Consider the following 22,909-nt stretch of genomic DNA (forward strand, 5'->3'; position numbering starts at 1 on the left):
AAAGAATTTTCTTTCTGCATTATTGAAATAAATTCAAAGCATGTTTATTTAGACCCTGTTTCTGTCAAGATACTTATGCTTGGGAAAATAAAGCCAGAAGACCATTCCTGCCTTCAAGAGGTTTATAATTGAAAAAGGAAGAAAACAAGTATTTTTAAAACATATACGAGAGAAAATGTGGTTAGTTTTATTTTAAAAGCTATAAATGAAGAGAGGAAAAAGAAGGTTACTGACAAATAATAAGTATATCTACCAAGGGTCAGACACATAGGTTTTCTGGTTTAATCCTCAGGACAGTTCTCTAAAACAAGTATTTTTAATGTTTACTGTCAGATAAGGAAACTGGGTTTTAAAAGGATTACATAACTTGTTGAAAGTTACAAAACAAATCAATTACAATATGATTACTCTCCTTGCTCCTATATAAAGCTGATTTCTTTTCTGGTTTCCTAGATTCCATCTTCTCTGGTCCACTGGGGGCATCCCTTAAGAGCTGTCTATACTTGCTGCCTCCAATTCCTTTCCTCCCAGTTGCTCCTAAGCCTATCCAGTAAAGCTTGTGTCCCTACCACTCCACCTTATTTGCTCACTTCAATGTCACCAGTGACCTCCATGTTGCTATATGTAATGGTCCATTTTTATTCCTTATTTGACCACTTAGCAGCATTTGACACAATTGTGACTCCTGCCTTTTTGAAACTTTACATTTGAACATCAGAATACCACACTCTTCTTTTATCTCACTGGATGTTCCTTCTCAATCTCCTTCATTGGTGTCCTCTTCTCCCCAGTCTCTTAAAATCAAATTTGTCCCAGAGCTTGCACCTTGGTTCTCTTCTTTCTATCCATCTCATGTCTTTGGAGATCTCATCAAATACCGTGGCTCTGATACTATTTACAGTATGCTGACAATTCCCAAATTTAAATCTCTAGCCCATACCTCACTTCTGAACTCCAGATTTATATCCAGACTAAGCCTATGATTCAGTATGTCCATTTGGAAGACCAAGATACAAAAAGTAATTCCTGATCATTTTCTCCTAGCCTTTTCCTCTTGACCATTCTTCTCAGTTGATAACAGCTCCATTTTCCATTTGACCTCTGTCCAAAAACCTTGGAGTTATCCTAAATTACTCTTTTTTTCTTATACTCACAATCTGATCTATCAGCAAATCTGGTATCTGTTGTATAATAATGTGGATAGATCTCCAAATCATAATACTGAGGAACAAAAAGCCAGATACAAAAGAATGTATATAGTATATACTGTATAATTAAATTTATATGAAATTCTAAAAACGTAAACTTATTTATGGTGACAGAGAAGATCGTTGTTTGCTTGGGTGGCTTGAGTTGGAGGAAGAGACTTTGCTACGAAGGAGCAAAAGGGAATTCTTGAAGAATGGAAATGTTTCCTTGATTGTGGTAATGGTTTCATGAGATATATATCTGACAAACCTTATCCAATGGTACATTTTCTTTGACTACAGTTTATTATATAAATTATACCTAAATGAAAATGATAGGGGCACACACATAGGCACGTATATACACACATAAAATTGTCTTACCACCTCCTCAGTGTATCTTACCTTTCCTCACTTGGCTGCAGCAACATAGTCTTCCTTCACACTCCTCCTTTAGGCCCTCTGCACTAGCTATTCTCTCTGCCTAAATAACTCTTACCCCAGGTATTGACACCTCCCAAATTTGGGAAGGACCGTATAGCACCTTCTTACTGTTTATAACTTGTGGCTTTGACCCCCATTCTTTTTTTTTTTTTTTTTTTTTGGTCTTTTTTGGTCTTTTTAAGGCTGCACCCGTGGCATATGGAGGTTCCCAGGCTAAGGATAGTAGTCAAATTGGAGCTGTAGCCAACAACCTACACGACAGCAACAGCAATGCCAGATCTGAGCTGCGTCCGTGACTTACACCACAGCTCACGGCAACGCTAGATCCTTAACCCACTGAGGGAGGCCAGGGATTGAACCTGGATGTATTATGTCACAATAAGAGTACAAATAAAGAGCCATGGTAATTTTGAATTTCAGCTGTCAGAAGTAAAGAAAAACGGTGGAATTTAACTAGGTCTTTAAAGGAGCAGTAAGAATTTGATTTCCAGGTGTTCCCTTGTGGCACAACATGTTAAGGATCTGGTGTTGTCACTTCTATAGCTCAGTCCCTGGTTTGGGAACTTCCACATGCCTCAGGCATGGCCAAAGATAAAAAATAAAATAAGAATTTGTCTTCTGAAGAAGTGAAAAGGTATTCCAAGCTAAATAAAGATGCAGTTGTTGTTGAAGACAATGAAAGTATCCAGAACATTTAAAGAATAACTAGGAATCTAGTTATTGGATTGGATCTATATCTTAGCAGCCTTGAATACCTTTCTGTGGAGTTTGAATGACCCTATCAAAGACATTTAAATAGCACAGTGATACTATTAGAGCTCTCTGCATCAGGAAAATTACATTTTGGGCCAAATATAGGGAAAGTTGGAAGTAAGATTTATTTAGGGGGTGTAGGTGTCATTATTTGCTTATGTGGCTTGTCTATCCCTCTACCTTTTAAACACCTAAAGGATTAAAACTTTGCTATGTATCACTGATATTCTTGTGGATATTAAGTTTAGTTCCTTTTACACTTTTTCTACCCTTCAAAGTTAATTTAAGAAGATGGAGATATCCCAGGTCAGTTGTTATAAGTCTGTTTACTTTTTAAAAGTATTTTAATATTGACAATCTGTTTACATGTATGTTAGCTAGAATAGATATAGATTCATATATTTTTGAAAACAGCAGTTCCTGTGAGAGCGAATTGTCGAAACAGTATAAGGCAACTTTCAACAGGAGTAACTGCCCTAACATGTATTCTGTCAGCATACATGGATGCTTGCCCTTTCTGCCAGTGACAAAGCAAAATTAAGTGACTAAGAATGCTGAGTTATTCTTTCAACATTAGAAATTAGGCAAGAGCTTCAATTTTAAATGCTAACTTTCTAGGGTATAAAGGCATCTCTGAAAGTCCCAGGATGGGATTACCTCCTACACAGATTTTGGAACACTTAGGCTTCCCTTGTCTTGAATTGGCACGCTGCTTTTCACTAAACAGAAATTCTCAATGATAATATTGCCCTCCCCCCACTTTTTTTTTTTTTTCCCAGTTCCTTTTTTTTTTTTAAAGCACAAAGTGAAAAGCAAGTTTTAGACACCAGGGCTTGATCTGGTTTGGCCTTAGGTAAAGCAAATCAAAATGATTAAGCAGTTAGTATTCAGCAATATCGTAAGCTAAATGGAATCCTTTATAATTTATTAAGTCATTAATTTTAGAAATCTTTTCATACAGTGATTTAACTGAAAACTGCCATAATGGTTAAGAGAGTTGGCTTGAGGTTAGACAGTCTAGATTTGAATCCTTCATTTTTAAGTAAAGCAAGCTGTAGAAATAGTAGTTCAAAGAACACGAAGAAGTGATGGTTACCATTTGTTTAACAAAAATATTTGCCATAATATTTCTTAAAATCACAAATACCTTAATATATTTGATATGTGAATTAGTATAATTCAGCAGCATATTTTGGCCACATACAGTGTACCAAACAATGTGTTAGGCACTGGTGATAGAAATACAATCCCTTTCCCCTAATAGTGTATGGTCCTAATGGGAAACACTTATCTAAGACAACCTAAATCTGTGATTATACAAGTATATAAGAAATGTTTAGGAGTTCCCATCGTAGTGCAGTGGAAACAAATCCGACTAGGAACCGTGAGGTTGAGGGTTCTATCTCTGGCCTCGCTCAGTGGGTTAAGGATCCGGCGTTGCTGTGAGCTGTGGTGTGGTGTAGTTCTCAGATACTACTCGGATCTGGTGTTGCTGTGGCACTGGCATAGGCCGGAGGCTATAGCTCTGATTTGATCCCTAGCCTGGGAACGTTCATATGCCTTGGGTGCGGCCCTAAAAAGACAAAAAGATTTAAAAAAAAAAAAAAAGGAAAGAAATGTTTTATAACATTCTTCTGTGGAAACGTAAAGGAAAAAACTCACCCCTGCTTTGGGAGAGTTAGGAAAGTTGCCCTAAAGAGGTACTATCTAGGCAAATTCTTGAACAAATTCTAGTTATCTAGGAAGAAGGCAAAGACAGACAGCTGCTTATTGATATCCCAGGGAAGTAGCTTGAGATAGGAGGGTGTCCAGTGTGAAGTCTTGAAGTTACAAAGGACAGGGTTCAAGAGCAGACAAGGACCAGATCACAGAGGATTTTATTTGTCATCTATCTACAGTGAGCTTGGATTTTATATCCTATACGTGATGGGATTAAAGGACTTTAAGCTAAAGTGTGGCATGGTCAGATTTTAGTTTAAGGTTGATAATGCTGGCAGTAGTGTAGGGATTGTATTCCATTCATAGACAACTTTTAAGAGTTTTTTTTAATCAAGTTGTATATAAAGAACTGATGGGGTTCATTCACTTTTTCTAAATTTCAAGTAAATCACTCAAGTATGAAGAAATTGCTTTAAATACCTAAATAAGAAAGTACTTGTAATCACTTATATCTTGTGGAATTTATACATTTGAGGTTCATAGTCAGAAGCAGTACTGTTAAAAGATCAAGTAATAGCAAAAAGACAAAAAAAAAAAATAAAAGATCAAGTAAATGCAAAGAGTCTTTGGAAACAGATGTTCAGGTTAAGATTTTACACTTAATCAATTATGTGTACTCTAATTACTGTATTTGCTTTTTTTTTTTTTTTTTTTTTTTTTAGTTACTGGGTGGAAAGTAATGAAGTAATTGTAAACTTATTCTTTGAATTACCAAGATATATTTTTGAAAGGAAAAGGATTATCAAAGGATCAGTTTTGCTAGACCTGAAAAAGAATAAATTTTGACTATTAATTTAGTAAACCATTTGAAAATTGTCTGAATCTCAGTCCAAAAATTAATTAGGGAGGCTTAGTCTACTGAGGCTGCTCTAACAGAGTACCATAGACTGGGTGCCTTAAACAATAGAAATGTATTTTCTGGCAGTTATATAGTCTGAGAAGTCCAAGATCAAGATGCCAACCACTTCAGTTTCTTTTCCCATTTACCTTCTAGAGATGTGCTCATCATGACCTTTCCTCCTTGTGTGTGTGGGCTGGTATACTTCGGAGAGAGATCTTTTTCTCGTCCTCTTCTTAAAAGGCCACCAATCCTGTTGAATTAGTTTCCCATCCTTATGACTTTATTTAACCTTAATTACCTCCCAAAGGCCGCATCTTCAAAGATAATCACATGAGACATTAGAGTTTCAAAATATGAATTTGGGGTGGGGGGATGACACAATTCTATATATAGCAGAGGCCAAGTAGGCCCTTTTCCAGAGATGTAAATGTAAAATTAAGTATATACAATTTAATTTTGACATTTCGGGGTCCCCCAATCTGGTTGTGTTAAAGGAAAACCTTTATTTTCGGGGCAACAAAGTAGAGACAGGAGAGAAAGAGTCCCAAACAAAAAAAGAACTTGCTGATAGCTGTGGCATTTTAGAGAAATTGCATGCCAGATAATCCTTCATTAGCTGTAAGAAGGTTTATTTTCAAAGCTCTTATTTCTGCATGTTCTTTTATTCTAGTGCCTGGCATTGTAATCCTGTAGCAGGGAGTCAAAAGTTATAAATACAGGACTCTTACAGTGCCTTTCTGTATTTGGTGATCTATCTGTATTTTGTAGGTAAAATTTGCAGAGGCTAAAGGTGTTTATTTCTTGGGTTTTTCTTTTACTGGTATTTGGAACAATTAACGTGAAGATTGCTAGGAATTTCACTTACATTGAACTCAGGGCATTTGCCTATATGTGTGTGAATTTGAATAAAAGATTTTAGTTTTATTTTATTTTATTTTATTTTATTTTATTTTATTTTATTTTATTTTATTTTATTTTTTTGTCTTTTCCAGGGCTGCACCCGCAGCTTATAGAGGTTCCCAGGCTAGGGATCTCATCGGAGCTGTAGCTGCCGGCCTACACCACAGCCAGAGCAACATGGGAATGGAGTTGAGTGTGCTACCCACATCACAGCTCATGGCAACACCGGATCCTTAACCCACTGAGCAAGGCCAGGTATCTAACCTGCAACCTCATGGTACCTAGTCAGATTTGTTAACCATTGAGCCACAACGGGAACTCCCTGAATAAAAGATTTTAAAACCAAGAAATATGCCAAAATCATAGACTTTTAGAATTAAATGGAACTTAGATATTGTCTCAACTAACTCCAAGACCAGGAAACTGAGGCTTTGAGAAATTAAATAACTTGGTCAGTGACGGAAAGCCACTTAGGAACCAGTATAGGATTAGTACCTAAGATTTTATCTTCCATTTAGAGTACTTTCCATTTATATCATGATGCTTGCTACCCAACTGGCAAGTTTCTTTGTCCTTGAGGTTGCAGGTTTGATCCCTGGCCTTGCTCATTGGGTTAAGACTCCAGCATTGCTGTGAGCCGTGGTGTAGATCACAAACACGGCTAGGATCCCAAGTTGCTATAGCTGTGGCTTAGACCAGTGGCTACAGCTCTGATTCAGCCCCTAGCCTGGGAACCTCCATATGCCCATAAAGACCCCCCCCAAATAAAAAGACTATCATTCTTTCTTGTTTGGTAGCCCTAACCTGAACTTCCTACTCTAGTCTCTTATTCTGATTCAGTCTTTTAAAAGTAATTTAGTTTGCTTTTTCCATTACAAAGTAATGCGTTCAATGAAGAAAATAAAGAAAATATGAAAAGATAAATAGAAGATAGAAAATGCCTTTATTTCCAATACCCATAGATAATCACTATTAATATTTTGGTCCATATTCTTCCACTTCTTTTTTCTTTTTCTTTTCTTTTTTTTTTTTTGCTGTTTAGGACCACACCCATGGCATATGGAGGTTCCCAGGCTAGGGGTCAAATCAGAGCTGCAGCTGCAGGTAGGTCTATGCCACAGCAATGCCAGATCCAAGCCACATCTGCGACCTACACCACAGCTCACAGCAACATTGGATCCTTAACCCATTGAGCAGAGCCAGGGATTGATTGAACCCTCATCCTCACAGATACTAGTTGGCTTCATATCCTGCTGGGCCACAACAGGAACTCCTCTTCCAATTCTTTTTCTATAATGTATGCATAATACTTTGTTTGTTTTCTTCTTTTTCTGAGATTTTTGTCCCCAGTCACCAAAAGAAATCCCAGATATTTTATAACACATTACAGTTACAGAAATCTCAAAATATTAAGTTCATCACTCTTTGAAATTGTTGTAGTTATTAGACTTCCTGCTAGCTCTCATTACTAAATGCATTAATAAAGAAGCACGTATATTAATATATGACAAATTTGCTTTTTAAGATTTTGGTAACTATCTCAGTGGGATTCATTTCCTTTCCTTTGTAATTCTAAGCGGTTAACTTTTTTCATTTAAAACATTATTCTGAGAAGGTGGAGGGCCTGTGATGAATGTCACAAAAAAAAGTTAAGAATTCCTCTTACAGGTAGACTTTTATTCCTTTAGTCTGGCCCAGTGTTACATGAAAATTACTTTAAAGGATTGTGTTTTATTTTTATTTTCTTCCTTCCCTCCTTCTCTCCTTCCCTCCCTTCCTCCCTCCCTCCCTCCCTCTCTCTCTCTCTCTCTCTCTCTCTCTCTCTCTCTCTCTCTCTCTTTCTTTCTTTCTTTCTTTCTTTCTGTTGCTTTTTGGGGCTGCACCCACGGCATTTGGAAGTTCCTAGGCTAGGGGTCAAATCTGAGCTACTCTGCCAGCCTACTCTACAGTCACAGCAACGCATCCTAAAGGATCCTAGTCGGGTTCATTAACTGTTGAGCCACGTCGGGAACTCCCCAAAGGATTGTATAAACAAAACCATACATACTAGGATTTTCAAGGATAATTTGAACTGCGTGCAGTTTTGGCCTTGAAAGTCCACCTTTGTACCCAACCACCTTAGTTAAGATGTGACTCCAATTCTAGAGTTTTCAAGTAGATCCACAGCCTCCTAGGAATTTGAAGACATAAAAATAGGTCTGTAGGGAAGGTTATAGGAACTTTGAAGAAATCCATTCACCTCTTTTATACTTTACTTTTCACTGCTGTAGAATGAAGATTTTGCTTGCCTTTCTGTATCTTCTGGGTACAAGATCAATGAATGAAATAATAGGAATTTACACAGACTAATTTGCTATGAAGCTTATGTTTTGAAGCCCTTTCTTTATGCCAGCCCCTTCTAAGGCTCTATACCTATTCTTGTATGGACATTTTGTAGTTTTTTCTTAAAGAGATCACCAAATTTGTTAATGTTTCAGTCTGCATAAGAACTAAATCCACCTCTATACATTCAAGTGTTATGAAATCCCTTGGAGAAATAATGACAGAGAAGCCCAATCTCATATTAAATTAAAATTTTCTTATTATCCTCCCAAATATAGCAAAATAGGGAACTTTTTGGTGTTTTGAAGTCTGACTTAGGCAGCATGATTCAGAAGAAAGTCTTCTTGAATAGGAAATTAGAATACTTGGATTTTAATTTGGGATAACAGTATTGCATACATATGATTTGACACTAAACTTTTCTGAAATTGAGTTTTTTTTTTAAAGACTTGAAATATCTGATCTTTAAAATTCTTTTCAATATGAAATATTCTTATTCCCACACCCTTTCCTAATGTTTAAGTGCTGTGTGTTTTTCAAACTAGTTGTCTCCAGGTTTATTGTTGAAGTGTGACTACAATATTGAAATGCAACTAAACTTGTTAATCATCTTTCCTGAAAGTTTCTGGAAAAAGGGAAAATATGGGAAATGTTTATATTTCTACTCTAAAGTGTTCTTTTGTATATTACATTAGAATATCTGAAAAATAATTTACTTGATTATCATTATTCCTTAAAATAAAGCATGAAGAAAATTATTTCAGTTTCACATCTCTGATGAAATCTTCCCCTTGAGCTAGCTGGATTGTTCAGTTGCGCCAAGAGCCTAAGACCTGAAATTCTGCATTCTTGGTACGGTTCTGAGTTCTTACTATAAATGTAGTACCTGAGGGAGTAGGAGGTCAAGGAGAGGGAAAATGTAACTTCATGCATATCACTTCATCTGCAGTTAATTCTTTTTTTTTTTTTAATTATTTATTTATTTTGCTTTTTAGGTCCACACCTGCATATGGAGGTTCCCAAGCTAGGGGTTGAATCGAAGCTACAGCTGCCGGCCTACGCCACAGCCTCAGCAACACAGGATCCAAGCTGCGTCTGTGACCTATACCACAGCTCATGGCAACACCACACCCTTAACCCACTGAGCGAGGCCAGGGATTGAACTTGCAACCTCATAGTTCCTAGTCAGATTCATTTCCACTGCACCATGACGTGAACGCCTGCAGTTAATTCTTAAATACTATCTTCTTGGAAGGAAAAATGTCCTTGTTCAGATTTTGGGGGAAGAATGCATTTAAAGATGATTTTTAGTGTTAAGATTGGGATGGAAAAGGGAAGGAGATTTCAGCAGATATTTATAGGCTCTTTATATAAAGATGCCATGGGGCCCAGCAGTTCCACTCCTAGGAATGTAATTAAGAGAAACAAAAATGTATGTGTACGCAAGTGATTATAACAGTATTATTTATAATGGCCAAAAAGCAGGAGTTCTCGTCATGGTACAGCAGAAATGAATCCAACTAGGAACCATGAGGTTGCAGGTTCGATCCCTGGGCTCACTCAGTAGGTTAAGGATCCGGTGTTGCTGTGAGCTGTGGTGTAGGTCGCAGACGTGGCTGGGGTCTGATGTTGCTGTGGCTGTGATGTAGGCCGGCAGCTACAGCTCCAATTCAACCCCTAGCCTGTGAACCTCCATATGCTGCTGGTGTGGCCCTAAAAAACAAAAAAACAAAAAAATAATAATAAATAAAAATATAATAGCCAAAAAGCAGAAAGAGCCCAATATCCATCAGCTTATAAATGGATAAACAAAGTATGGTATATCAATACAATGGAATACTGTTCATCAATCAAAAAAAAAAATGCTCATTTATGCTACAACATGGATGAACCTCGAAAAATTAGCTAGGAAAAGAAGCCAGACACACACACACACACAGATAGTACAATTCCATTCAAATGAAATGTTCAGAACAGGAAAATCTATAGAGACAGAAAAATTAATGGTTGCTTAGGAATGGAGGGATTGAGATAAGTATGGGGGTGATAGCTAAAGGGAACAGGACTTCTTTTTGTGGTTATGAAAATGTTCTAAAATTGTGATGATTTGCACATAATTTGTGAACATGCTAAAAAACCATTGTATACTTCATTTTTAATTTTTTAATATTTTTTGTCTTTGTAGGGCTGTACCCATGGCATATGGAAGTTCCCAGGCTAGGGGTTGAATCGGAGGTATAGGTGCCAGGCTATGCCACAGCCACAGCAACGCCAGATCCGAGCTTTGTCTGAGACCTCCACCACAGCTCACGGGAACATTGGATCCTTAACCCACTGAGCAAGGCCAGGGATTGAACCTGTATCCTCATGGATACTAGTCAGGTTTGTTACCGCCGAGCCACAGCAGGAACTTACCCATTGTATGCTTTAAACTAGTGAATTGTATGGTATGTGAATCATATCTTGAAAAAAATTATTTTTAAGGATGCCGTGGGACTCAGTTAATCAAAACACAGATTTAGACATGTATCCTCTTCTGAACAGGCACTTTTCATCCAGTTAGAGTACTAGTATATAAATGTTTAAAAGTGTAGCAAAGGGGAGTTCCCGTTGTGGCTCAGTGGTTAGTGAACGCTACTAGCATCCACGAGGATGCAGGTTCCATCCCTGGCCTTGCTCAGTGGGTTAAGGATCTGGCGTTTGCTGTGAGCTGTGGTGTAGGCCACAGATGTGGTTCGGATCCCATGTTGCTGTGGCTGTGGTGTAGGCTGGCAGCTTCAGCTCCAATTGGACCCCTAGCCTGGGAATCTCCATATACTGTGTGTGCAGCCTTAAAAGACAAAAAGACCAAAAAAAAAAAAAAAAAAGGCGTAGCAAAGGGAGAAAATGGTGGGTCTTATACAAAAGGTGACATTTGGCTGAACTGTTAAAGTAGTTGGGATGAGGATATTCTGGGTAGAGGGAATAGCACAAACAAAGCAATGAAAATGTAACTATAGAAATTCATTTTTTCCTGATTATAGAGTTTAAGAATTTAAGTTAGAGTAGTGGTTTGAGACCAGCTATGAATGTTAATTAGATCAAGTTAACCTTTATACTGTAGGCAGTAAAGGAATGTGGAAGGATTTTGAGCAAAGCTGTGATATTATCTGCACTGTGCTTCGGGAAGATGATTGTGATAATAGTGTTCTAAAGATGAATTCCAGAAAAGATAGACTAGAGGCAGAAAGAGTAGTAGCAAGGGAAAGAGATAACAAATCCTAACAGAAACGGAAAATGAAAAGCTGATAAAAAATATTTGAAGCATACTTGTGATTTAAGTGAATATTAAGGACAAGGAAAAGGGAAGCATCAAAGTTGATGTGAGGTGCACATGAGCCATTTAAAGGAGAAGCCAAAAGGATAGTTGAAAGTATGGGACTGAGATTTAGAATGGAGACCAGGACTGTTGAGTGACAAAGTGTTACTTGAAACCATTTAATGGATGGAAATTAGGATAGTAGCTTGCATCACACAGAAGCCTTTTGGGCAAATACCTGGAGGAAAACATTGATTTAGAGATCAGAGACAAGAGGAGCTGTAGGAGAAATAATGTGGAAAAACAGGAGAAAACAGTTTCATGGAATCTCAGAGCCTTTTTTTTTTTTTTTTTTTTTTTTTTGGCTGCCCCAGGACATATGGAGTTCCCCGGCCAGGGATCACATCCAGGCCAAAGCTGCAGCAACGCCAGATCCTTTAACCCACTGTGCCACCAGGCCAGGGATTGACCTGCGTCCCGTTGCTGCAGAGATGCTGCTGATCTCTTGGCACCATAATGGGAACTCCCCAGAGACATTTTTAAAGAAAGAAGGAAGGTGGTTAAATGGAAGAAATGGAACATCCTTTAGGTGTAATGGATAAACTTCCAGAGTATGGTTTTTCAGCCTCACTACCATGTGCAGTATTCTAGCAGGGGGAAACAAATAATAAAACCAAGAAAGTTTTATTCTTAGAAGTCTCAGAGATTTTATTTTAAAATGTATAGAGCTGTGCAACTGAATAGAGAGTACCTATTTTAAGAAAATTATGTGAAAATAAGTAAGTACTTAAAAGAAAAATACTAAGCATATGTGTCCATAGCATGAGGAAACTCTTTTCTAGGAGTGAACACCTTCTGCATTTGAAACTAGTCAAGACATGAGGATGTTGGTAAATGCCTTTATTTAAAGCTACTTTTTCAGAAATTTCGCAACTGGTATTCGTATAATAAGGAATGTTTTAGTTCCTTGAAGCTATAGTCAGACTACATTAGCAGAACAAGGTATACATGCAGTCATTTTAGTTATTGACTAGTTGATGTTGGGATAAAATGTGATGCTAAATTCCAGTAAGTTTTAGCTACCAATTTATCTAAAGCATTCCACAGCCACAGAATCAGTGGGAATAACAAAATAACTAAAAAGATTTGTTTGTAAATATAGATGTCAGAGGCGATTGGGTTGTCTTCAACAAGAAAAAGGTGAAAATGGAAGTCAGCATCTTTTTTATAGTTTTTGCCCTCTTCTGGCCTTCAATTTCCTAAGTTACTCAAGCATCCAAAAATTATTTCAGTGTACCTAAGTTTTAAATTGTTATATTCTTTGACCCAATATTCCTACTTCTAAAAATCCATTCCCAAAAAGCCCTAGATATAAATGGATAATGAGCACAAAGTTCTTCAAAACGCAATAATTTTTATTTTCTATTAAAGTATAGTTGATTTACAATGTTGTGCCAATTTCTCCTGTACAGCAAAGTGACCCAGTCATATACGTATATTCATTCCATTTCTTATATTGTCTTCCATCATGGTCTATCCCAAGAGACTGGCTATAGTTCCTTGTGCTATATACTGCAAGACCTCATTGCTTATCCATTCTAAATGTAATAGCTTTCATCTACTAACCCCAAACTCCCAGTTCATCCCACTCCCTCCCTCTTGGCAACTACAAGTCTCTTCTCTATGTCTGTGAATCTGTGAAACAATAATTTTTAATAGTTCAACAAAGGATTGAATACAGGCTTGGTTTCAAATTGTGGAGAAACTGTTGTGAATGAATTGTGGCCCTTCCATAAGATAAACATTGAACAGCCATTAAATGATATTTGTGAGTAATGTTTGGTAACGTGGCTAAAAGCTTATAATCTAGAGTTAGATAAAAGGGGTGGAATTATATGTATAATGTGATCTCAGCTGTGTAATAAAATAAATATGTGCATGAAAAAATAAATACGTTTCATGGAGAAAACTATCCCAAATTGTTAATGGAGTTTGTCGTGGGTAGGATTATGGATTTTTTTTTTTCATAATGGTGTGTATTTCCCAGATATTCTACATTGGGCATGTACTTCTTTAATAGATAATAAAGAATTATCACTACCCTCAATCTGAGAGGGAGATTGTAGGGAGACCAGGAAAGGGAAGATAGATGAGTCAATGTTAATCATCATGCCTATTGGAAAAGCAATTCAAAATATAAGCCTTACTGACAGAGAATCAGTAGCATCACCACATGCTGTCACATTAGTCCTGTCTACTGGTAGCCTCTATTGAGTTTTCTTAGACTCAGACAGACCAGTGCAAGCCTCAGTATAGATTCTGAAATCTAATGACACATTCATTTCCCTGGTATTGCTTGTGAGAAAGTAGCCTGGGTCTTTGTTGTGAAAATCTTACCTTTTACATTTGTCACCTACAAAGAAATGATCAGATTTTAACTTTGAAATGTTGTATTTATAAATATTTAAAACTGTCCTATTATCTATTGTTGCTTCTTGAATTTTGCCCATAATTATATATTTCATTCTTCTTTTTCCATAGGTGGACCATAAATACAAAAGACTGAAGTTATAAAAAGAGAAAAAAAAATTGCTGCTAAAATGAATCTGAGCAATACAGTATATTTTGCGCCATACACAAAAAGGTATTGTCCATAGATCCATGACCTAGCTTTCTCTTATAAAATGGGGGGGGGGTGTATTTTCTGTTTTTTATATAATGAATTATCATTATATTTATAAGAAAAATTAAAAGGAAAAGTAAAAATATTAAATTGTGATAAAATATTATTTTTCCACTTTTGGCTGCCCTGCGGCATATGGAATTCCCAGGCCAGGAGTCACATCCAAGCTGCCTTTGCAACCTACACCACAGCCGCCAAAATGCCAGGTGCTTTAACTCACTGTGCTGGGCCGGGGATTGATCCTAAGTCCTGACTCTGCAGACACTGCCCATCCTATTGAGCTACAGCAGGGGAACCACTATATCTTAAAATATGGAGAATTACCTGGCTATATTTTTTTTCCTATTATCAAATTTCCTGGAAATTCGTGTATTGTCATTTTTTTGTTGTAGTGCTTTATAATTAGACTTCAAAATAACAAAATTTTCCTATCACTTTTCCTCTAATTATAGAAGTAATAGGCTTTTCAGAAAATTTAGAAAATACAAATAAGCAAAAAGAAGGAAATAAATAAATAACTTGAAATTCCAATGCCTTCTTCAGATAAAACACAAGGCTGCAAAGAAATCCAGACTTGTAGGTGAAGGAAACTATGTTTCCCGTCTTCACTGTTGCATCCCTCCTCTGCACTACTTTACACCCTGCATCATTTAATAAAACAAATCAAAACAAAACAAAACAAAACTCCCTTGTAGAAGGATATTACTTGGTCAAGGAATGTTCCCATTCTGCTCTTCTAGGAATGTATAAAAATGACTCTTTCCTTATGCCCTCACCAAAAAAAGTATCTTTATTACTTTGTCAATTTGGTGAGTGAAATTAAGGGTCTTATTATTTTAGTTTTACTTCTTTGATTACTAGTGAAATTATATATGCTTCATATCATTAATAGACACTGCTATTTCCTTTTTAAATTTCCCACTTGTGTACTTTGTTTGTGGAGGGGGAGGTGGGTGTATATATGTGTATGTGTTTACCTCTCTGATATTAAGAATACTTAACTGGCACGTATTTTGCAGGAATCATCCCTACTTTACTTGCCTTTCAGTTTTGTTTATTGCAGCTTTTTAAAGCAGCCTTATTAATTGATATACAATAATCTGAACATATTAAACATAATGTTTTAACATTTATATGTTAACATATGTAAATTTCCATCATCATAATGAAGATGGTAAATATATCAATCACTCCCAAAAGATTCCTAGTGGGTAGGGACTCCTGCAGCATGTGGAAGTTCCCAGGCCAGGGATCGAACCCTTAGCACAAAGATTTCTTCATACTGTTTTTCAGTACCTCTCTTGCATCTCTTCTCACCCCATCCCTATCCTCAGACAGCCATTGATATGCTACCACTCTAGGTTAGTTTGCATTATCCAGAATTTTATATAAATCAAAGAAAGTATGTTCTCTCTCTCTCTCTTTTTATTGGTCTGGCTTATTTCATTCAGCATAATTATTTTGAGATTCATCTATGTTGTAGCATGTGTCAGTAGTTCATTTTATTGCTAAGTACATTCCATTGTCTGCATGTGCTGCAGATTGTTTATCCATTTATCTGTTGGTGGCTATTTGGGTTGTTTCCAGTTTTGACTTTTAAAAATAAAACTATTAACGTTGTGTACAGGGATGGACATTTGCTTTCATTTTTCTTGGGTAAATACCTAGGATTGGAATGGCTACACCTTATGGTAGATGTATGTTAAACTTTGTAAAAACTACCAGCTGTTTTCCAAAGTGTTGGTACCGTTTTTACATTCCTGTCAGCAGTGTCTAAGAGATCCAGTTACTTCAAATCCTTGCCAGCACCTGGTATAGTCTGTCCTTTTAAAGTTAGCCATTCTAGGGAGTTCCTGTTGTGGTGCAGCGGAGATGAATCCGACTAGTATCTATGAGGATGTGGATTCAATTCCTGCCGTGAGCTGTGGTGCAGATCACAGAGTGGCTCGGATCCCAAGTTGCTGTGGCTGTGGTATAGGCTGGCAGCTGTACCTCCAATTCAACCCCTAGCCTGGGAACTTCCATATGCTGTGGGGGCAGCCCTAAAAAGCAAAAAATTAAAAAATAAAAGTAAACTTAGCCAGTCTAGGAGTTCCTGCTGTGGTGCAGCAGGTTAAGGATCCAGGATTGTCTCTGCAGCAGCTTGAGTCACTGCTGAGGCATGGGTTCAGTCCCTGGCCAGGCACAGTGGGTTAAGGATCTAGCATTGCCACAACTGTGGCTGGGATTAGATCTCTGGCCCAGAATTTCCATATGCCACAGGTGCAGCCCACCCCCTGCCCCCCAAAAAATCCCTTCTAATAGGTTTGTAGTGTTATTTTCATTGAATAGTGAAATTAAGCTTTTTTTTTTTTTTCCGTAGTTGCTATCCATTTATCTTTCTTGGTAAAGTTTGTATAGTAATCTCTTTCTTTAATTGAGTTTTGAGAATTCTTTATACTTTGTGAATACAATTTCATTGTAAGATATATGTTTTGCAAAGATCTTCTCATTCCCTTAAAATCGTCTTTCAGCCCCCCCCCCACTCATTCTTAATCTAGTTAATCTTTTTTTCCTTAATGGATTCTGCTTTTGTTTTTATATCTAAGAAATCCTTGCCTAACCCAAGGTCACAACAATTTTCTGGTATGTTTTCTTCACAAATTTTTTAGTTGTATGTTTTTCATTTAGTTCTATAATCTGTTTGAAGTATGAGTATCAGTTTTTGAGTATGGTATCCATATGAATCAAACATATATGTATATATGCATTGATTATGGCACCATTTGTGGAAGACTTTCTCCAATGAATTGCCATTATGCCTTTATCAAAATTAAGTTGTCCAGGAGTTCCTGTTGTGGCTCAATAGTAAAGAAACCAACTAGTATCCATGAGAATGTGCATTCGTTCCCTGGCCTCACTCAGTGGGTTAAGGATCCAATGTTGCCATGAGCCGTGGTGTAGGTTATAGACACAGCTCAGGTTTGGCGTTGGTGTGGCTGTGGTGTAGGCTAGCAGCTGCAGCTCCAATTCGACCCCTAGCCTGGGAACTTTCATAAAAAGCAAACAAATAAATAAATAAAGTTGTCCATAAATGTGAGGGTTTATTTCTGTACTTCCTATTTTGTTGCATTGACTTATTTGTGTGTGAATTTTATACATAAATATATATTTTATTATATATATATATATATACACACACAATACCCACCAGTATCAGTGTCTTGATGTCTTAGTAAGTGTAATTTTATGATAAATCTTACTTTTTTTTTTTTTTTGTCTTTTTGCCTTTTTTAGGGCCGCTTCCCTTGGCATATGGAGGTTCCCAGGCTAGGGGTCTAATCTGAGCTGTAGCCACTGGCCTTTGCCAGAGCCACAACAACACAGGATCCGAGCCTCGTCTGCGACCTACACCACAGCTCACGGCAATGCCAGATCCTTAACCCACTGAGCAAGGCCAGGGACCGAACCTGCAACCTCATGGTTCCTAGTCGGATTCATTAACCACTGAGCCACAACAGGAACTCCTGATAAATCTTACAATTAGGTTATGTTAGCCCTCCTGTTTGACTTCCTTTTTCAAGGTTGTTTTCGTTATTTTAGGACCATTGCATTTTCATATGAATTTCAGAATCAGCTTCTCAGTTTCTGTTTCTAAAGAATACTCAATATCAGAGTTCCCATCATGGCTTAATGATACGAATCTGACTAGCATCCATGAGGACGCAGGTTTGATCCCTGGCTTTGCTCAGTGGGTTAAGGATCTGGTGTCGCCGTGAGCTGTGGTGTAGGTTGCAGACACAGCTCAGATCTGGTGTTGCTATAACTGTGGCATAGGCCAGCAGCTACAGCTCTAATTCAACTCCTAGCCTGGGCACCTCCATATGCAGTGGATCTGGCCCTTAAAAGACCAAATAAATGAATAAATACTCAATATCAAGTCTTCTGGCTTTGAATCACAGTATATCTTTTCATTACTCCTTTAATTGCTTTCACCATTATTTTGTAGTTTTCACTGTCCAAGTCTTGCAATCCTTTGTGAGATTATCCCTAAGCATTTCACTTTTATTTCTTTCTTTCTTGCCTATTGCTCTTATAGAACATCCAGCACAACGTTGAATAGAAGTGTTGAGAATAGGAGTTCCCGTCGTGGCTCAGTGGTTAACGAATCCAACTAGGAACCATGAGGTTGCGGGTTCAATCCCTGGCCTTGCTCAGTGGGTTAAGGATCTGGCATTGCCGTAAGCTGTGGTGTAGGTTGCAGATGTGGCTCGGATCCTGCATTGCTGTGGCTCTGGTGTAGGCTTGGCAGCTACAGCTCTGATTAGCCTGGGAATCTCCATATGCCACAGGTGCGGCCCTAGAAAACACAAAAAGAAAAAAAAAAAAGAGGTGTTGAGAACAGACATCCTTGCCTTGTTCCTTATCATAGGAGGAAAGCATTTGGTCTTTCATCATTATTTCTGACATTAGCTGTAAATGTTTCATAGATTTCCTTTGTTAGGTTGGGGATGTTACCTTCTATTCCTAGCTGGCTCAAGAGTGTGTAAAATCAGGAATGAACTTTGAATTTGGTCAAAGGCTTTTTCTGCATGTTTTTTTTTTTTTTTTTTCCTCTTTAGGGCTGCACTCGAGGCATATGGAAGTTCTCAGGTTAATGAACAGTCTAATCAGAACTACAGCTGCCAGCCTACACCACAGCCACAGCAACTCGGGATCCAAGCAATGTCTGCAACCTACACCCCAGTTCACAGCAATGCTGGATCCCTGAACCACTAAGCGAGGCCAGGGATTGAACCCACATTCTCATGGATATTAGTTGGATTTGTTTCCACTGAGCCACAACAGGAACTCCATTTTTCTACATCTTTAGAGATGATCATTTGGCTGCTTTTTCAGATTGTTGATATGGTGAATTACATTGATTTTTGAGGGTTAAACCAACCTTGCATTCCTGTGATAAATTCTACCTAGTCATGATATATTATCTATTTCATATATTACTGTTATATTTGCTATAATTTTAGTGTGAATTTTTGTATTTATAGTCTTGGAGAATTTGGGTCTGTTGCTTTCTTTCTTGTAATATTTTTGTCTGGCTTTGGTGTAAGGGTAACACAGCCCTCATAGAATTAGTCCTAGAAAGCATTTCTCCTTTTCCATTTTCTGGAATAGCTGTATAGAATTAGTGTTGTATGTTTTTTAGATGTTTGGCTAAATTCACCAATAAAGCCATTTGATTTTGGTGCTTTCTTTGTGGGGAGATTTTAAATTGCGAATTTTGTATATGATATCAGTATGAATCAAAGATGTACATATGCACCGATTATAGCAAAGTTTGCCCATTTTTCTTTTCGGTGATTTGCCTTTTTATTATGAATTTGTTAAGACCAAGATGGTTTTAAACATGAATTTGTAATTGTTACCAAACAAAATGTATAATAAGTTAATGTCAAATCTTGTTTTTCTACAGGTACTGAAATTTTACCCCCCAAAAATAATTGTCAATGAGAGAGAAGGCTGACTGGGATATCAAAAGCAAAACTCTTGTACATACTGGTCATCATGCGGAAAGGAGTGCCAAAAGACCCGGAGACTGCTGACCTGTTTTACAAAGATGATCCTGAAGAACTTTTTATTGGTTTGCATGAAATCGGACATGGAAGTTTTGGAGCAGTTTATTTTGTAAGTAATTAAAAATTGTTTAGATCAAATTAAGCAAGTTTGAATTTTATACATTCTAAGTAATAAAATGTACTTGGTTTTATGTTTCTCCTACAAATTAAATGATGTCTACAGTAGAGGCTAACAGTCATTGCTGAAAAGCCAGTCCTAGAATTCTAGGCATTATTTAAATCAGTGGTATCATTTCAACCAATTCTACTGTCAAGGTAATGCAAAAAAAGTCATAAACTTCAATTTGAACTCTGTGCAATTCCCCTATGTGCCAAGCTCTTTAATGCCCTCGGCCTTTATATATGCTATTCTTCCTAACTAGAAAACTGCATGTTGTGTTCCCCACCCCTGTCTAACTCTTCTTTATCCTACAGATATCAGCTTAAGTGTTACAGCCACAAGACAGCCATTCTGTTCAACCATCCAGCACTAAATTAAGACTTTCTTTATGCTCTCATAACACTCCACTCTGATACTTTGTTGCATTTATCACAGGTTTAGCTGAATAAATTATGTGTGAGATTTTATTGATTCATGTGTGTCCCTCTCACTAATATGCTCCATCAGGACAGGGGCTATGTCTACTAGTTCACTGCTGTATCCCCAGTAACGAGTATAATTTCTCACTAGTAGGAACTCAGTAAATGACGGACAGATGAGTGAATGGACAAATGGGCAAATGAACAACTACTCAGAGAGATGAACTGAGAGATTTTTAATAACAGTCATATTAAGTCAGTATCTTAGATTAAGGGATACAAGGCTTAGCCCCCATAGAGTCAGTTTGAAATTCAAGTCTATGATTACCTTCTGATGAGAAGAGTGAGAAATGACTGAAATGTTAACATGGCTTATTCACCTGAAATTCATTGCATATAGTTCTTTATATTGTTATGCATAAACTATATTTATGTATAGTTCTTTGACAGCCTTAGAAGTTTGCTTCATCAGAGTAACACGTGCTTCCTTAAGTGTTCCTGGTTCATTAAAGCAAGTAATATTTAAGTACTAGTTATTACCTTTTGCCTCCAAACCTGTTATCACATAATTTTTTTCTTAATCAAATAATATTTGAATTTTCTTTTTAAGTGGTCCTTAATGTTCTTCCCTCTGGATAGGGCTTATCTTTAGTTGTCCTTCCAAATGAGATTTTACGAATTGCATCTGGAACTCATCCTTCCGTTTCTGGCCAAATCTTCAGCCTGAGTTTTCTCTGAATGGTCTCTCATCTCTTTGTGTCTATACTCAGCACCATCACTTCTCCTTCCTCACCTGCATCTAATGTTTGGCTATTTTCAAGTTAATACCCTGATGTTAGTCTTTCAGCTTTAAGGCCCAATCATAATCCTGCCTTGTCATTCACAAAGACACGTTTTTTAAAAGAATTTTTAAATTACTAATATATAATACATACAGCATATGGAGGTTCCCAGGCTAGGGAACTGTAGCCACTGGCCTATGCTAGAGTCACAGCAACACTATATCTGAGCCGCCTCTGCAACCTACACCACAGCTCATGGCAACACTAGATCCTTTAACCCACTGAGCGAGGCCAGGGATCAAACCTGCGTCCTCATGGATACTAGTCAGATTCATTTCCACTGGGCCACGACAGGAATCCCACACATATCTTTTAATATATAAAGAATAATTAAAAAGTAAATCCCTTTATAAACACCACCCAGGCCATGAAATAGAATATTGCCAGCACCCCAGAAGTCCCTTTTTTGTTGCAGGAATCCAATATCCTCAATTTTATGGTGATTTTTGTTGTTGTTTATTTTTCTTTATATGTAACCCTCTTATTTCTGCACCCCAAATAAGTTTTACCCAGTTTTGAACTTTTTAAAAATAGAAACATTCTGTATATATTTGGCTGTGACCTGTTTGTTTTGCTCAGAGATACTTTCTTTACGCAGTCTTCTGCTCTTATTTTTCCTTCTATTGCTGTATAACTAATTCATCCTCTCAGAATCCTCTTGGCCAGAGTCAGCAAGTAGTTCCAATCTCTGTTTGACTCTTCTATTTTAAAAAGCAATCAGGGAGTTCCCGTTGTGGCGCAGTGGTTAACAAATCCGACTAGGCCATGAGGTTGTGGGTTCGGTCCCTGCCCTTGCTCAGTGGGTTAAGGATCTGGCATTGCCGTGAGCTGTGGTATAGGTCACAGACGCGGCTCGGATCCTGCGTTGCTGTGGCTCTGGCATAGGCTGGCAGCTACAGCTCTAATTAGACCCCTAGCCTGGCAACCTCCATATGCCGTGGGAGCGGCCCAAGAAATGGCAAAAAGACAAAAAAAAAAAAAAAAAAAAAAAAAAAAAAAAAAAACCTGAAAAATAAATAAGTAAATAAATAAATAAATAAATAAAAAGCAATCAGACCCTTCTAAATAAATACAGTAAACCATGCATGCTTTAAGAATTAATGCAGTAAACCATGTGTGCTTCAAAACTTACTAACAAGCCATCTATACTAGGAGTAAAATGAGACCTACGTTGAGGTAGGCTGCAGAAGACCTAGTGCTTTTCTTCAGCTGAGAAAACATGTTATATCCAAGAAAATTAAAACTATTGATGAAATATCTGTGTGTATTTGGGTTTGCATAAAATAATTCAGAAATTAGCACCAGTAACAAATTAAATAGTAAGAAACTCTGTATTAAAGGAAAATAAAAATGGCTGAGCGTGTTTGTTTTTGTATTCAAACACAACTATAAAGTTTCTGGGGTCTTAGTGTTGCCTTGTTGAACTCAGCATATCATCCATAATCCACCTAAAGCAAAAGATTTAGTTTTGTTCTTCTGGGTCTAAATACCTTTTAGTTTTAGTTGAGGCTTAATAACCAGGACAAAAAGAAAAGCTTATGTTTAATTTTTATATTTCTTTATAAACTAGCAAATAACTGACAATCATAAATGCAGCCAAACATGGTTGTGAAAATGTCAGAAACATATATGTAGTTAAGTGCTCAATAAATATATTTTGAATCAATGGTTACTTAAATGGCTAAAGTTACTGAGACCATTGAGACCATTCATACATTAAGTAAGCTTCAGGAATAAAACTTGAAATATTTAAAGGTTGTAATCATTCATAAAACAGTATAATGCA

At 37.2% G+C, this 22,909-nt stretch overlaps 1 protein-coding gene across 3 annotated transcripts in view; it reads left to right on the forward strand.

The window, feature by feature from the left end:
- Positions 1 to 22,909, forward strand: part of TAOK3 (TAO kinase 3) — a 192,219-nt gene that overhangs the window by 75,253 nt on the left and 94,057 nt on the right. For all 3 annotated transcript variants that reach the window (XM_001924400.7, XM_021073054.1, XM_003483429.4), the window contains 2 exons: positions 14,006 to 14,108; positions 19,600 to 19,811. In XM_001924400.7, the coding sequence (XP_001924435.2) occupies positions 19,692 to 19,811 (120 nt within the window). In that variant the 5' untranslated portion in view covers positions 14,006 to 14,108; positions 19,600 to 19,691. The remainder of the gene's footprint in view (positions 1 to 14,005; positions 14,109 to 19,599; positions 19,812 to 22,909) is intronic.

This window comes from Sus scrofa, chromosome 14, assembly GCF_000003025.6.
Source record: "Sus scrofa isolate TJ Tabasco breed Duroc chromosome 14, Sscrofa11.1, whole genome shotgun sequence".
Taxonomy (NCBI): Eukaryota; Metazoa; Chordata; class Mammalia; order Artiodactyla; family Suidae; genus Sus; species Sus scrofa.